Source organism: Euleptes europaea, chromosome 16, assembly GCF_029931775.1.
Source record: "Euleptes europaea isolate rEulEur1 chromosome 16, rEulEur1.hap1, whole genome shotgun sequence".
NCBI classification, from domain to species: Eukaryota; Metazoa; Chordata; class Lepidosauria; order Squamata; family Sphaerodactylidae; genus Euleptes; species Euleptes europaea.
Genome location: NC_079327.1, coordinates 11,467,791 through 11,482,617, shown reverse-complemented (window position 1 = coordinate 11,482,617; position 14,827 = coordinate 11,467,791). Strand labels below are relative to the sequence as shown.

The 14,827-nt window shown below is 44.5% G+C and overlaps 1 protein-coding gene across 1 annotated transcript in view; it reads left to right on the top strand.

The window, feature by feature from the left end:
* Positions 1-14,827, top strand: part of MYCBP2 (MYC binding protein 2) — a 153,588-nt gene that overhangs the window by 63,199 nt on the left and 75,562 nt on the right. The window contains exons 24-37 of the mRNA XM_056862065.1: positions 348-520; positions 1,969-2,094; positions 2,191-2,318; positions 4,743-4,834; positions 5,380-5,514; positions 5,639-5,722; positions 6,464-6,560; positions 7,434-7,626; positions 8,178-8,452; positions 9,054-9,275; positions 10,311-10,502; positions 12,422-12,628; positions 13,459-13,590; positions 13,826-14,004. Of these exons, the coding sequence (XP_056718043.1) occupies positions 348-520; positions 1,969-2,094; positions 2,191-2,318; positions 4,743-4,834; positions 5,380-5,514; positions 5,639-5,722; positions 6,464-6,560; positions 7,434-7,626; positions 8,178-8,452; positions 9,054-9,275; positions 10,311-10,502; positions 12,422-12,628; positions 13,459-13,590; positions 13,826-14,004 (2,235 nt within the window). The remainder of the gene's footprint in view (positions 1-347; positions 521-1,968; positions 2,095-2,190; positions 2,319-4,742; positions 4,835-5,379; positions 5,515-5,638; positions 5,723-6,463; positions 6,561-7,433; positions 7,627-8,177; positions 8,453-9,053; positions 9,276-10,310; positions 10,503-12,421; positions 12,629-13,458; positions 13,591-13,825; positions 14,005-14,827) is intronic.

Below are 14,827 nucleotides of genomic sequence, written 5' to 3'. Positions count from 1 at the left end.
CCACGGGGAGTTGGGATTCTTTTAGTTTTTTAGAATGCTAAATCTTTCTGCCTCTTAAACTTTTAAAAATTAGTTCCTGGCCGTCATAGTTATGAATTAAATTTAGAGCTAGTGAAGTGGTCAGGGGGCTTGGACTGGGATCTGAGTGTTGGTGTTTCAAATACCCCCTCTACCCCAACTGCATCCTTAACAGTAGAGAAAAACAGGGTATAAAATGCCAACTCTTCTTCTAAAACTTAACCTGTTCATTGTTCTGCTTGTTGGAGAACCACTGTACCAATCAGTGCCATGTTGCACACGTATTGTTCCATAATCTGTTTCAGTAAAATTTTATGTCATTTGTTCAGGTTTCGACCAAACACAAGAGAGCTGTGGAGTTATAATGCAGTTGTGGCCGATTCCAGACTTCCTTCTGCTCCGGACATGCAGTCACGCTGTAGTATCCTGAGTCCAGAACTCGCTCTTCCAACGGGGTCCAAAGCCCTTACCACAAGATCCCACGCAGCTTTGCACATTCTAGGTATCAATCACAACTTGGAAAAAAAATAATCCTTCTCCTAACAAAAATATCCTATTTTTTTGTTTTGGTATATTTATTAAAGGTTTTGAATGATGTACGGCGGCATGTTCGCTTATCTGTGTTCTCTAAAAGTGTTACCTGGTGATCCTAATTAAATTAATCTGTGTTCTTACTGAAGTGTATACTGACTAGCGGTGGTTGAGATCCCCTTCTGGCCGCTGGAGTTGGATCCCCTAATTATGCTTGAGAAACTGACTTAACTGGCACAGATCCTTTGAAGCTTTCTTTCAGCCAAAGGATCTTTCCTCTGTTTTAAATTTGCTCTTCCACTGTGGAAAGGCTCCTTGGGCAGTCAGAAAAGTTAATCAGAGGTCTGTCGTGGACATTTAGAGTGCAATCCTAACACGGGAGGGGCCGTGGTTCAGTGGTAGAGAATCTGCTTGGCATGCAGAAGGTCCCAGGTTCAATCCCCGGCATCTCAAGTTAAAGAGTCTAGGCAAGTAGGTGATGTGAAAGACCCCTGCCTGAGACCCTGGAGAGCTGCTGCCGGTCTGAGTAGACAGTACTGACTTTGATGGACTAAGGGTCTGGTTCCGTATAAGGCAGCTTCGTGTGTTCATGGGTTCAACTAGAGATGTGTTCAACTTAGCCTGGGCCCAGGGACAGCGCTGCTGCGCCACCTCCTGAGTGGCTTGCTGCCGAGAACAGCAAGCCAAAGACTCCTTTTTCAGAATAATTCCTGTGGAACTCTCTGTCGAGTTCCACGGGGCTACGCCTGCCTACTTGCAGGCGCAACTTGGCACCTGCAAAAAGGGGCATCCCCTAGTCTGAAAGGGCTTAGGAAAACACCCTCTTCAACGACAGCGCATGCCCCTGTGACCGGAAAACTCTGCCGGCGAGGCTGCGCCAGCGCCCAAGGCTCATGCTGCTGTGCGGCTCCCCAAAGCCAGCGTAAGTGCCCCTGCACCAGCTCTGGTGCTGCTTTTAGCTGGTGCGAGTGGCACTAACGCTGGCGTGGAGGTCACACCGACTCGAGAGCCAGTGTGGTGTAGCAGTTAAGAGCAGTGGTTTGGAGCGGTGGAGTCTGATCTGAAGAACCGGGTTTGATTCCCCACTCCTCCACATGAAGGCAGCTGGGTGACCTTGGGCTAGTCACAGCTCTCTCAGCCTTACCTATCTCACAGGGTGTCTGTTGTGGGGAGGGGAAGGGAAGGCAATTGTAAGCCGGTTTGAATCTCCCTTAAGTGGTAGAGAAAGTAGGCATATAAATACCAACTCCTCCTCCTCCTCTTCCTCCTTCTCTGCTTTTGCCTCCCCTCCCATTAGGATTGGGCTGCTAGTCTATTGACTGTTATTCTTCTTTGTACTTTTTGGAATGAGGGAAGCAATATATTCAACAATACATTATTTTCCATAATCGATAACCATCCCCCCTTTTTTTGTTTTAGGTTGCCTTGATACCTTGGCCGCTATGCAGGACTTAAAAATGGGTGTTGCAAACACCGAAGAAGAAACTCAAGCTGTGATGAAAGTATATTCCAAAGAGGACTACAGCATTGTCAACAGATTTGAAAGTATCTATCAGATAAAAGATAAATCCTATCCCCCCACCCCACATGTAGTGCATGAAGCTTCTGACATAAACATTTGCAACTTTTTTTTCCTTACAGGCCACGGCGGAGGCTGGGGTTATTCAGCTCACTCAGTTGAGGCCATCCGCTTCTGCGCTGATACTGACATTTTGCTTGGTGGTCTTGGGCTCTTTGGAGGTAGAGGTGAATACACAGCTAAAATAAAGGTAAGAAAGATAATCTTTTGGGGGCATGTTACTGTAATCTGATCTTGGAGTGGTAAATTGTAAAAAATGAGGGGAAGCTAGATAGAGATGAATATTTTAGGCTTTGCCAAGCTATGGAGGAAAAAAACTTTTTTTGTTACCGTATTTAAAAAATTTTTTTTGAGAATGTTAGAAAAATATATCTGGAGAACTGGGTTTTATTCCCCACTCCTCCATGTGAATGACAAAGGCTAATCTGGTGAACCGGGTTGGTTTCCCCACTCCTACACACAAAGTCAGCTAGGTGACCTTGGGCAAGTTACAGCTCTGTTAGAGCTCTCTCAGGCCCACCTACCACTCCTCCACATGAGTGTGGGGGGCTAATCTGGTGAACTGGATTTGTTTCCCCACTCCTACATACGAAGTCAGTTGGGTGACCTTGGACTAGTCACAGTTTTTGCTGAACACTCAGCACCACCTACCTCACAGGGTGCCTGTTGTGGGGAGGGGAAGGGAAGGTGATTGTAAGCCAGGTTGATTCTTCTTTAAGTGGCAGAGAAAGTCGGCCTATGAAAACCAACTCTTCTTCTTCATTAGTTTAGGAATGTATACATACCTAGCACTTAAATATTCCTAAGTATGTGCATAAAATATATGCTTTTTAAATGTTGCTGCATTAATCCTGTATGCTTAATATTGGGTATGCCGTGAAGTACCATAGGAAACTGTAGTTGAGTTTTTAGCTTTTGTCTACATTATTCCTGTATTTCAGACAATAATATAATGTAGACTTTAAGTAAATTCATATTTAAATCCTTACCAAATGTTGTTGAGAAGGAAAAGTGTTGGCTGTAAGTTGTAGAGGGAGGACCTATTCTTATATCCTACTTCAAATATTATAAACATGATGGGTGATTTTTGATAACTTCAATTTTTCAGCCTTAATTAAGACTTGAAAAGGCAATCCAAATATACTGTATTTTGCTCTTGATAAAGACAAACTAGTAACTATGCCATATGCTAGATGTGAAATTTTAACATTTTGAGTCATGATTTAAAAAAACACACACACACATGCGCATATTTTAAAACACCCACACACCCATCTTGTCTTTGTGCGGAATAAATTTATGCACGTCATTAGACCTGCTGAGAGCACAAAAGGTTTTCGGACCCGAAATCTTCATCCGGCAAAAATTGCAGCCCTTTATCACCCCACCACACACAATCTAGACCAAAGCTTTTTAAACTGTGGGTCACGAGTAACTGAATGTGAGGGGGGGGGGGGTCACAATTTTTTTTTTTGCAACAGTAAATGGTAAAATTTATATGTATACCAAAGAATTGTTTTAAAATAATTTTTTAATGATTTATTATCAGTAAATGTTTGATTTGTATACCTATTTTATATACCTATATACCCAGGGTCGGGTAGAAATTTCTCGGGGGGGGGCGGAAAGGGGTCATGAGTTGGAAAAGTTTAAGAAGCCATGATGTAGACGACCCTCCTTTCTCCCTGAAGGAGGTGATTGGAACTGACTGTGCTGATCATATGGGTAGAGTTGGGATCCGCAAACTCAGTATTGTCCTGGATTTAAGTTTTCTTTGTTTGAGGTTGTTGCACACTGCTTTGCAGTGTCTCAGGCCTGCATGACACGGCTCTCCAAACAAAGCACAGCTCATCTGGAGGGCTCAGTAAGCCTGTTGCCTTTTGCTGCCTGCTTTGGGCTGAACAAATGAGGATCAAAAGCACGGGGCAGGCTACTGTCTGTGGCAGGTGTACTGTGTTAGCCTCTGGGTTAAAAGCCATGAAATCTTGCAGTGCTAAAAATCATAAAGTGTGGTGTAGTGGTTAAGAGTGATGGTTTGGAGCTGGGCACTCTGATCTGGAGAACCAGGCTTGATCCCCACTCCTCCACATGAGCGGCAGAGGCTGATCTGGTGAACTGGATTTGTTTCCCCACTCCTACACACGAAGCCAGCTGGGTGACCTTGGGCAAGTTACAGCTCTGTTAGAGCTCTCTCAGCCCCACCTACCTCACAGGGTGTCTGTTGAGGGGAGGGGAAGGGAAGGAGATTGTAAGCCGGTTTGATTCTGTTCTGCCTAAGTGGTAGAGAAAGTCAGCATATAAAAACCAACTCTCCTTATCCTCCTCCTTCTTATTCTCCTCCTCTGACGAAATATTCTTCTGCTGTTGCGGTGCTGTTCTTTTACAGAATACTTTCCCTCCTGTCTGCTTGGTGATTTACGGCTTGGGGGGATTGTCTGTGCAGATTTTTGCCATTCTTTTTGTTCTGACGGATCCTTCGTTATTGTACATCTTGAGCTCCGTTTAATTGCATTTATACTTCATCAGTACCCTTCCCTGACTTAAAACAGGTGGGTGGGTAAAACGGCATACAATGAGGCAGGAAAGTAAAACTCTTAAAGGCGTCTCTTTTCAGCTGTTTGAATTGGGCCCGGATGGAGGTGATCATGAGACAGACGGGGACCTTCTTGCGGAAACCGATGTCTTGGCTTACGATTGCGCTGCAAGGTAAAAAAATACCCAGCGACAACCCTGCCTTTAGCTTGTATAGAGAGCTGTTAACTTTTGCCAAAGAATTGTAAATGTATAATAGTGAGCTAATGTTAATAGGTGATACATAAAATATTCTTTTAAAGTGGAATATAAAATGCCTGTCAGTGTAGAGAAACTAAAGATGTCAAAGCATTTGCCACTTAAGATTTACCATCCGGGCAGGTCTTTCCCTCATTCTCTTCCTTATTCCGAGATGAACATATTTCCATTGTGCTGCCTTTTTAAAGAAGTGCTGAGGCTGTGATCTAACAAAGTGATATTTATGGGGGAAGGAGGGCACGCTCTCATTATTTCTACGGCTCCTGGTCCAAGCAGTAGGGGTCACTGGGCATAGAGTAGGGGTCACTGAACATCGCATCTGGAAATAGCATTAAATTGAAAAGGTGTAATGTTAATAGGTTGTTGCGTATTTGATTGGGATTCTCCCCCCTTTTTTAATTTTGCAGGAAGTTATGGGATTTAACTGTCACTGGATTAGATTTTTTTTCTGCTCCTTTCAGGGAGAAATACGCAATGATGTTTGATGAACCAGTTCTGTTGCAAGCTGGATGGTGGTATGTAGCTTGGGCAAGAGTATCCGGCCCCAGTAGTGATTGTGGGTCCCACGGACAGGCCTCGATTACTACAGATGATGGGTAAGTATTACTTTTTTCTGTGTGTGTGTATGTAAAAATATTACTTTGTTTCGGTGTGTAGTGGGAGGGTAGAAATCTGGAATGGAAGATAAAACTGTTTTCTGGCTACTGTTTCTTCTTTCAGTGTTGTGTTTCAGTTTAAGAGTTCCAAGAAATCCAACAACGGCACAGATGTTAACGCAGGGCAGATTCCACAGTTACTATACAGGTAATTCTTTTTTTGAAAAGTAACAGAGAGGAGGGAAGAGATTGAATCCAGTGAACAGCAAGACAAAAGATTCCTGCTTGATGAAGGTGGGATGGCCATTCAACCAGTCTTTTGCTGTAGTCGTGGTTAGATTTGTGTCCCACCCTTCTTGCAAGGGTGATGTGGTATCAGAATTCATTTTTGCCCATTGCTCTGTGAACTAATTTAGGCTAGCACAGAATGGCTCACCCAAATTCATCTTACTAAAATTCGTTGCTGAATAGGATTGGCACCAAGATCTTCCAAGTCTAACATATAAAGAGCAAAAGAGTTCTGTCCCTCCCATCTAAGCCCAGTAGGTTTAGACAGGCAATAACCCTGTATAGAATCATAGAGTTGGAAGGGGCCAGACAGGCCATCTAGTCCAACCCCCTGCTCCATGCATGATCAGCCATTATTGCAAGTCCTATCCTCTGCTGCCAACAGGAACAGTTCCCTGCCCTCTAAGTGACAGCTCTTCCAATACTTAAAGAGAGCAATCATGTCCTCCCATAGCATCATACTGTTTCTGTGTTTGGCTTGGACTGGGAAGATCTGAGGACAAATCCTAGCTGGCCATGAATTTCACAAGCCAAATTTATTACTGGCGAAAGGGTAATGCATTCTCCAGAGAGATGTAGTGTACAGATGTTTGTTTCTGTAAAGCTAAGTTTTAGAGAGATCAAGGGTGGGCTGATATTTCATTCATTTATTTGCCACCAGGCTGCCAACAAGCGACGGCAGCGCATCGAAAGGGAAGCAGCAAACTAGTGAGCCTGTGCACATTTTAAAGCGATCTTTTGCAAGAACTGTCTCAGTGGTGAGTGATAGCTGCAGTTGCTTTGTGTGTGTGTGTTTTTATACACAAGGGTTGCCTTAGATTGGGGGGGAGGGGACTTGAGAAGCTAAAACTGGCCAATTAAAAAAAACAAACCTATTAACAAACTTTGAACACTGCAACAATGTACCTTTCGTGCAAATGCCATATTGAAATGTTCCATTCTACACATTTTTGACAGAACAGTACTAGTGTAGGAATCTTCTGGACTTTGCAGATAGGACTTTTATGCATGGCTGTTTCCCTCACAATCACCCCTCTGAAAACTTTGAATCTTTGTTTTGATTATGCATGGCATTTCCGACCGTCAGAGGTCGCCTCGCTCTCCCTCTGCATTGGCCCGCATTTTCAAATGTGAGTTAAAACAGGTTCCTGAAAACACGGGCAAAACACGGGGAAATGCAAGGGGAGAGCAAGGCGACCTGTGATGTTTCAAAACGGCATGTGTAATCAAAACACAGGTCTTTCCCTCATTCTCTTCCTTATTCCGAGCTGAACATATTTCCATTGCACTGCCTTTTTAAAGAAGCGGGGTACTGCCACAGCAAATGGTTTCTCCATTTCATGAAGTAAGGAGAAAGCAGCCGTTCTTCCAGAACTTCCTTCCAAACCAGATTGGGAATGCTGTTGCCTCCACAAATGTGGTATGGATCAGTGAAATCCTCTGCCAGGAGTCATTCAAACCACTAAGAAAGGGGAATCTGACTCAAAATTCGGTACCTTCTTACAACTAGTTGACCCACACTCGCAGGGAGGCCTTTTTCTCAATTTGAGGCAGACTATATTAATAATTTCAAAAAAGCATTACAACTTTTGTCTTTTCCCCCCATTTGCATCCTTCTTGGCTTGGAACAGGAGTGCTTTGAATCATTACTGAGCATTCTCCATTGGAGCTGGACAACCCTTGTGTTGGGAGTAGAAGAACTTCGTGGTTTGAAAGGATTCCAGTATACAGCCACCCTTTTGGACTTGGAAAGGCTGCGGTTTGTTGGCACTTGTTGCTTAAGGCTACTGCGAGTCTACACGTGTGAGATATACCCAGTGTCAGGTAACAGGCTAAGTTCTAGTATTTTATTTTGTGTGAAATTTCAAATTTGCATGTAACAATTTGTGAAGGATGATTCAACATGAGCCAATGTGGTGTAGTGGTTAAGAGCGGTGGTTTGGAGTGGTGGAGTCTGAGCTGGAGAACCGGGCTCGATTCCTCGCTCCTCCACATGAGCGGCGGAGGCTAATATGGTGAACTGGATTTGTTTCCCTACTCCTACACACGAAGCCAGCTGGGTGACCTTGGGCAAATCACAGCTCTGTTAGAGCTCTCTCAGCCCCACCTACCTCACAGGGTGTCTGTTGTGGGGAGGGGAAGGGAAGGAGATTGTAAGCGGATTTGAGTCTCCCTTAAGTGGTAGAGAAAGTCGGCAAATAAAAACCAACTCTTCTTCTTCTTCTTTATGGTAAATGCCAGCCTGTAGAAACCTAGGCAGGTCTTCAGTAAACGTTCTTGGAGGGCACATATTCTAAGTTTACCTTTTCTTCCTGTTAATTCAAACCAAATCATGGTTAAGCAGGTCTTGTTGATGTTCTTCCATCTCTTTCCAGCTACAACTAAAGCTGTCGTGGATGAAACTAGCAAGCTGGCAGACTGCATCGGGAAGACCAGAACGTTGCTCAGAAAAATTTTGTCCGAGGGAGTCGATCACTGTATGATAAAACTGGATAATGACCCCCAAGGGTATCTCACTCAGCCTTTGAGTCTTCTGGAAGCTGTTCTTCAGGAGTGTCATAACACGTTCACGGCCTGCTTCCACTCTTTTTATCCAACGCCAGCTCTGCAATGGGCGTGCCTTTGTGACTTGCTAAATTGTTTAGATCAGGTACCGAAGAGTCGTTCTCATATTGAATGATGTTTCTTTTACAGACCATAAGTGCTGCTGTTCTTCCTCCACATCAACCCTTCAAATATTGTTTGAGATGTGGCAGCTTGGCCCATATTCCCCATTGAGAGAGCCAGAGAGCCAGCGTGGTGTAGTGGTTAAGATGGGCGGATTCTAATCTGGAGATCTGGGTTTGATTCCCCACTCCTCCACATGAGCGGCGGACACTAATCTGGGGAACTGGGTTGGTTTCCCACTCGTACACATGCAGGCTGCTGGGAGACCTTGGGCTAGTCACAGTTCTCTCTGAACTCTCTCAGCTCCACCTACCTCACCAAGTGTCTGTTGTGAGGAGGAGATGGGAATGAATTTGGTCCCATCCCCAAGATATCTCATTATGTATATGGAAAATGCCCAAATATTCCAATGTATGGAAAGATCCGAAATACGGACCACTTCTGGTCCCAAGCAGTCCAAATGAGGGATGCTGAACCTGAAGTAACAAATTGTAATAGTAACATGTGAGAGGTCACACATCCATCCATTTGCCACTGATCCGGTGTATCACTTTTGCCAAGTCTGTCTTTGTTTTGCTTGTTAGGATATCCAGGAAGCAAACTTTAAGACTTCTAGCAGTCGACTCCTTGCTGCTGTCATGTCAGCCCTGTGCCACACCTCTGTGAAACTGACCTCCATCTTCCCTATTGCTTACGACGGAGAGGTCTTGCTGCGTTCCATGGTGAAGCAGGTGAGCACAGAGAACGACTCTGCACTGGTCCATCGGTTCCCTCTGCTGGTAGCGCACATGGAGAAGCTTAGCCAGGTGAGTGCCCGTCTAGGAAAAAGCCCTCGTGAAGTTTAATACATGATCTGGGACTGAATGAACGTAATGGAAATTGTATTCAAGGTTCAACCCCCAGAATCATTCTCTTGATAGCAGACAGAGCATCATAAGAACATAAGAAAGGCCCTGCTGGATCAGACCAAGGCCCATCAAGTCCAGCAGTCTTTTCACACAGTGGCCAACCAGGGGCCTCTAGGAAGCCCACAAACAAGACGACTGCAGCAGCATTGTCCTGTCTGTGTTCCTCAGCACCTAATATGATAGGCATACTCCTCTGATCCTGGAGAGAATAGGTATGCATCATGGCTAGTATCCATTTTTACTAGTAGCCATGAATACCACTCTTCCCCATGAACATGTCCACTCCCCCTCTTAAAACCTTGCAAGTTGGCAGCCATAAGAGTCATGCTGGATCATCCCAAAACCCATCAGGTCCAGCAGTCTGTTCACATAGTGGCCAACCAGGTGCCCCTAGGAAGCCCACAAACAAGGCGACTGCAGCAGCGTTGTCCTGCCTGTGTTCCACAGCATCTAATATAATAGGCCTATTCCTCTGATCATGGAGATAATACGTATGCATCATGACTAGCATTCATTTTGACTAGTAGCCGTGGATAGCCCTCTTCTCTGTGAACATGTCCACTCCCCTTTTTAAAGCCTTCCAAGTTGGCAGCCATCACCACATCCTGGGGCAGGGAGTTTCAAGTTACATTCAGGCATTCATGGAAACAAAAAACACGTCATAGAAAAACATGCAAGAGCCAGTTTTTTTGTGACACCTTTCTTTTCAGTTTGTGGTTTTGGCTTTCGTTAAACCTGAGCAGTCACGGTCCAAAAAAGAAGCGCTGTTTGTAAGCTATGGCCTACTTTTTAATTCATTTTTAATTTGCTTTGTGTATATAAAGGCCACTCTGCTGAGGCAGTAGATGCATGTGTGAATCAGACTTGATTTCTTTTCCAACAGGCAACTTCGTGCAAGCAAGCTTGCACCTAACATGTCGATTATTTTTGCAGAGTGAGGAAAATATTTCAGACATGACGAGCTTCCGCGAGGTGCTGGAGAAGATGCTGGTTATTGTGGTGTTGCCAGTGCGAAACAGCCTCAGGCGCGAAAACGAACTTTTTTCTGCACATTTGGTTTCTAATACCTGTGGATTGCTTGCAAGTATTGTGAGTGAACTTACTGCTTCTGCACTGGGATCGGAGGTAAAGTGGTTCGTTCCGTGGTGGAGTGGTTAGCATGGTACACTAAGACCGGGTGTCGGGGAGGCTACAATCCGCGTTAAGCCATGACACTTACTACCTGACCTTGGATCGCTGTCTCCCTCTCTCTGACCTCCATCACCTGGTGGTTGTGAAGATAACGGAAACCAAAGGGGTTGAGCTAAACACTAATATAACAACCAGTAAATCTATTTTTATTATATATTGTGCACAATCGTATTTAAAAACACAGGGGCTAATATACAGGCTTCCTAAAAAGCACAAACATAGGTACAAATATTACCAACACATAACTGTTGATGTTAGTACCTAGAATGACCAAAATCTGACCAGACGCGTTTCGGCCTTTTACAGGCCTTCCTCAGTGGCCATACATACACAGTTTTACAATACTCATGTATGACCACTGTGGAAGGCCTGTAAAAGGCCGAAACGCGTCTGGTTAGATTAATTGGTTGTTGCATTAAATAGCTCAACCCCTTTGGTTTCCGCTGATTTTTAGGTTGAGTTTCTTTGTTCCCCTTTTTTTCCAGTTGTGAATATAAAACAGAGCAGAAGAGAGCTGAGAGCTATGTATGCTGCAGTGGGCTCCTTGGAGGAAGATCAGGATAAAATATAGTAGGGTGGATCCAGCCACCATCTACGGAGCCTTTATCCAACCTTGAGGAACTTTCTTCCAACTTAAGTGGCTCTTCTTTCAATGGGAGAGCCATTTAAGTTACAGGAAGCTTCCTTAGGCTGCAGGACGGCTTCAAACACTGCTCAGTAGTGTGGTGGGATAGAGGTAAGGCCCACTGTACTGAGATATGGCCCCTGGATAGGTTTGGTTCTGTTTATTTAAATTGTTTGTCTGTTTTAATGGTCTGCTTATTTAAACTGTCTACTGGAATCTTTGTAAGCTGCTTTGAGTTCCCTTTGGGGAGAAAAGCAGAGTAAAAATGCCGCAGCTAAGAGTTCCTAAAGTTTCACAATTATCGGGCTTGGACCTCGTTTGCAACCTGAGATGAGCATTGTAACTTGAGAGTACTTCTGTACTTTGGAATGTAATCAGAGTGGAGATAATCACTTTCTTCTCTCCTACTAAAACTGTCCACTTGCTTAACTGGTGTCTTTGGCAGGCGTTTTTCTTTCTCCTACCCCAAGCAATCTGAACACAACTGCCCCAGTACCCCAGCCACCGGAAACCCGGCTCTCAGGAGAACTATATTCCCTGTGCTCTTGGGCATATAAGATGTGCCTGTGTACTTAAAGAGCCCAAGAGAGGCTTTCCTGTTGGGTTGGAGAGCTCCTGTGGGGGGAGGAGATCGGAAATTTTGTTGCACTCCTGTGTCTTCAGGAACACCGCAGGGTTTATGAAGGTTGGAATTGGGTTTCAGTTGGGGAGGGGGGACTTCTGATATTTCTTTCAGTTAAATTTATTTAGCATGATTTGCCAAGCCAGATTCCAAAATTATAAGCGTCGGTTCTGCCTTACCGGGAGCTAAGTTTGCGGATCCGCTGGGGGGGGGGGGCGCTCTGCCGGCTCCCTTCCACTGGTGGGGGGGCTTTGGTGTTCCCTCAGCTGGTGCGGGGCAGCACGGGGCCTCCCCCCCCTTGGGTCTGGGGACAGGGGTTGGGCTTCTCGGCCCTGCGTGCGTGCGGCGGGGAAGGTAATGGCCTCGGCCAGCTTCTGGCCTGCCGTGTGGCTCCGTCTTGCTCCAAGTTTGAATGGGCCAATGACGCTCCTGGAAGGCTCCAACGGACCGTTTTCACTGGTCTGCCGAAGGGGGGGATAAAGGGCCGCCCTGCCTTCAGCCGTGGTCATTCCTTCGCGGGATTTGTTGAATGATAGAAGTAATGCCCTAATTCAGAATAGAGTTTATGTGCATTCCGTTCTGACTGCTGCTTGTGCTTCTTCCCAGGCTGATGGGCTTAACTCGCTGCATTCTGTCAAGTCAAGCCCAAACCGCTTTACGAAAACGAGCCAAGGAAGAAGCTGGAATACCGGGAACGGGTCGCCCGATGCAATCTGCTTCTCTGTGGATAAGCCTGGCGTCATCGTCGTTGGGTTCTCTGTCTATGGAGGAGGAGGAATCCATGAATATGAACTGGAAGTGCTGGTCGATGATGTACGTGTTGCGTGTAAAAGTAGCAAATAACTTCATAAAGCTCCACACAATTTAACGATTGCCTTCTTTGCTGCAGCCGTTCCAAAGTTCCACATAAAACTGTTTGAATGTACTTTAGGTTTCCTAGTAATAACACTCTATGCCAGTAATTTAACAGTGCTTTTTTTTTTAACTGTGTGTTAAGTGTCGTCAAGTCGCTTCCGACTCATGGTGACCCTATGAATGAAAGTCCTCCAAAACGTCCTATCTTTGACAGCCTTGTTGAGATCTTGCAAATTGAGGAATGTGGCTTCCTTTATTGAGTCCATCCACCTCTTGTTGGGTCTTCCTCTTTTCCTGCTGCCCTCATCTTTTCCTAGCATGATTGTCTTTTGCAGTGACTCTTGTCGTCTCATGATGTGACCAAAATACAATAGCCTCAGTTTAGTCATTTTAGCTTCTAGGGTCAGTTCAGGCTTTATTTGATCTATAACTCAATGGTGGGTTTTTTTGGGGGTTTTTTGGGGCAGTCAACGGTATCTGTAACTCTTTCTTCCAATACCACATTTCAAAGGAGTCTATTTTCTTTTTTGAACTACACTTATAATTTTGTACCGACTGTCCTGTCTTGGAAGAAGGGGGAACAGGAGAGGCATAAAACAGAGCAGCATTCTTCATTAACATAATTATTTCGTATTTATCTTTTGATTGCTAGAAGCACTGTTAGTCGGTAGACCAGATAGAGAGGTTTGTGACTGATTTTCTTTCTTAGACTTGATTGAATACATTATCGATATATAAACAGGGAAACCTGTGTGTTAATTAATGGAATCTTGCTTCTTTGAATACAGAGTGATCATACTGGAGATTCCACACACTCTCATAGATGGACGTCTTTAGAGTTGGTGAAAGGAACGTACACCACAGATGATTCCCTGAGCGATATTGCAGAAATCAAACTTGACAAAGTTGTGCCACTGAAGGTGAGTGAAACTTGCCTGATTCCTCAGATGAATCTGAAAAGTGGGCTAACTAAAGGTAGAACTGGTAGACTGCAGATTGAGTGTATTTCACAAGTTAAAGATAACATTTATACTAAATATTGTATAGTTGAGAATTAGACGATATGTCATTTGAACAGAAAACGATATGTCATTTGAACAGAAAACCAAGTGATAATTCTAAATGTGGCATTCTTTCCTGTCTTTTAATGTGAAGGAAAATGTGAAATATGCAGTCCGTTTGAGGAACTATGGAAGCCGCACAGCCAATGGAGATGGAGGAATGACCACTGTCCAGTGTCCAGATGGTGTGACATTTACTTTCAGTACATGTAGCTTGAGCAGCAATGGCACAAATCAAACAAGGGGCCAGATTCCACAGATTCTCTACTACAGGTATGAAATGACTTTTTGGGTCAAGTGAGTTTTGCTTCATTTGAAAAGAAAACAAAATCACACAAATTCAGTCATAGCCCAGGGAAATGTGATTGTATTCATGGAATCAAAGAGTTGTGAGCGACCTCCAGGGTTATCTAGTCCAACCCCCTGCACAGTGCAGGAAATTCACAACTACCTCCCCCCCACATACACACCCAGTGACCCCCTACTCCATGCCCAGAAGATGGCAAAAAAACAAAACAAAAAAACCCTCCAGGATCTCTGGCCAATCTGGCCTGGAGGAAAATTGCTTCCTGACCCCAAAGTGGTGATCAGCACTTCCCTGGGCATGCAAGAAAGGGCCCTGAGAGCCAGACACTGATGCAAACCTTCCTGCCCTCCCTCTCATGATCTGCCTAAGGTCATAGAATCAGCATTGCTAACAGATGGCCATCTAGCCTTTGCTTTAAAACCTCCAGGGAAGGAGAGCTCACCACCTCCTGAGGAAGCCTGTTCCACTGAGGAACCGCTGTAACTGTCAGAAAGTTCTTCCTAATGTTTAGCTGGAAACTCTTTTGATTTTATTTCGACCCATTGGTTCTGGTCCGACCTTCTGGGGCAACAGAAAACAACTTTGCATCATCCTCTATATGACAGCCCTTCATTGATCTGGTCTTTAAAATAAGGCTTTTATTTTAAAATAAGTACTCTCTTTTCATTCATGTTCATTTCAAATGTCAAGTTCCAGGTCAAATAATGGCAATGTAACTTAAAACTATTCTGATCTTACAGAGTTTGCCACCCTTCAATTTGGTAGATACTTCATCTCCAGTATTGTACA